The sequence below is a fragment of the Echinops telfairi genome, unplaced genomic scaffold (assembly GCF_000313985.2).
Source record: "Echinops telfairi isolate 266 unplaced genomic scaffold, ASM31398v2 ScPeMD7_7416;HRSCAF=8454, whole genome shotgun sequence".
Classification (NCBI taxonomy): Eukaryota; Metazoa; Chordata; class Mammalia; order Afrosoricida; family Tenrecidae; genus Echinops; species Echinops telfairi.
In genome coordinates, this window is record NW_022111316.1 from 819,329 (window position 1) to 820,993 (window position 1,665).

Here is a 1,665-nt window from a genome sequence, read left to right on the forward strand (position 1 = left end):
GATGCAGACGGCTGAGGGAGCAAGCAGCTGCGTGATAACAGTGACCTGTCAGGGTCTATTGTGGGGCATTCTGCCCAGCAGGTCCCAGGCTGCCCTAATTAATGTAGGGGTGCAGGAGGAGTCCTCTGCCCCACAGGTGTCTACATGGTGGGGGGCGGGCAGGAGGGATTGGTGACTGTCCCTTGTGACAGCTCCCACCCTGTGGCCTCTCTTCCAGACTTCAATTGCTGAGTGCTTGACCTACCTGGATAACGGGGTGGTGTTTGTCGGCTCCCGCCTGGGTGACTCCCAGCTTGTGAAGGTGAGGAGTCCTTCTCTCCCCTGTCTCCCCTGCCACTGCCGAGTTACTCTCCTCAGTTTGCTGGTACTCACAGGGTGCCCCAAGTCCCCCATGTCCCTCTGGCCAGGCTGCCGCCTGGTTTACATAACCGCGCCCTGTGAGCTCATTCACCCAAGGTGCTAGGCCAGGCGCTCCACTGCCATTGGGTTGGTCCTGGCTCGTAGTGATCCTCCGCAGGGTAGCCTAGGCTGCTCATTAGGTGTTGGGTGTTCCTACCCACAGACCACCCATAACCTGACCGAGGTTCTGAAACCCTGGAGAATATGGTCATTCTCTGCATAGACTACAGGAGAAGCTGCACACCTGTTGTATGTTAGCTTCCAAAGGTGCGTTGTCTCTCTCACACTCAGCTTTGGGGCCCAGGTTAGAGATCCTGGCACTCGTTACGGAGGCTCTCCAGGGAGCCTGTGGGGCAGCGAGGGGCAGACCTGGCCAGAGCCAGCCCTGCTTTGGACTTGAACTTCCTGTGGAGGGTGGCTCGGTTGGGGACTCCCTGGACTCCTGTGGCTCTTTCTCTGCAGCTCAACGTTGACAGTAACGAGCAGGGCTCCTACGTGGTGGCCATGGAGACCTTCACCAACTTAGGCCCCATCGTCGACATGTGCGTGGTGGACCTGGAGAGGCAGGGCCAGGGCCAGGTACAAGGGTCACCCTGGGAACGGGCAGGCAAGAGGCTGGCTCACACTGTGCCCCTGCACACAGCTTTGGGACAGGAAGTATGTGCTGGGGACACATCCCTCCCATTGGGTTGGAACACCCGTCATTCATTGGGTACTCTCCGTGATCGGCACCTCTGAGCAGCCTGCAGACAGTATGTCTTAGTTGTTTCCGAAGTGAGGATGTGTCGGGCTGGAGAAAGGAGGCTGCCTGTTGCTGTCACATACTCAGTAAAGGGCTGGTCTCCTGACCCCGGACCCAGCCCTCGTCCCATCAGGCAGGAGTCCAGGACTCTACCAGGCTAGCCAGGGCCCAGCTGGGTGCTTTTGCTCTCGCCAAGTGTGCGTCCTCAGAGGGCCCTCCTGACCCCAGTCTCCTGCAGGGCCTGTTTAGGAACCTGTTCTTTCCTTGCAGCTGGTCACGTGCTCTGGAGCTTTCAAGGAAGGCTCCTTACGCATCATTCGGAACGGGATCGGGATCCACGAGCATGCCAGCATCGATCTGCCTGGCATCAAAGGTAGCCGCCCCGCTGGGCCCAGGCTGCAGCACCGCCCAGAGCTAGGGGGAGGGCAGGGGGGGGGGACTCTCATCACTTGGGCGCGGAGAGGGAGGGAGGCCTTTTGACCCACGATACGAACCACCATAAAAGGGAGCCCGATACCCTCCGC

General features: G+C 59.7%; 1 protein-coding gene across 1 annotated transcript in view; it reads left to right on the forward strand.

Moving 5' to 3' along the window:
* Window positions 1-1,665, forward strand: part of DDB1 (damage specific DNA binding protein 1) — a 21,753-nt gene that overhangs the window by 6,881 nt on the left and 13,207 nt on the right. The window contains exons 6-8 of the mRNA XM_004715043.2: window positions 218-301; window positions 862-978; window positions 1,412-1,514. Coding sequence (XP_004715100.1) covers window positions 218-301; window positions 862-978; window positions 1,412-1,514 — 304 coding nt within the window. The remainder of the gene's footprint in view (window positions 1-217; window positions 302-861; window positions 979-1,411; window positions 1,515-1,665) is intronic.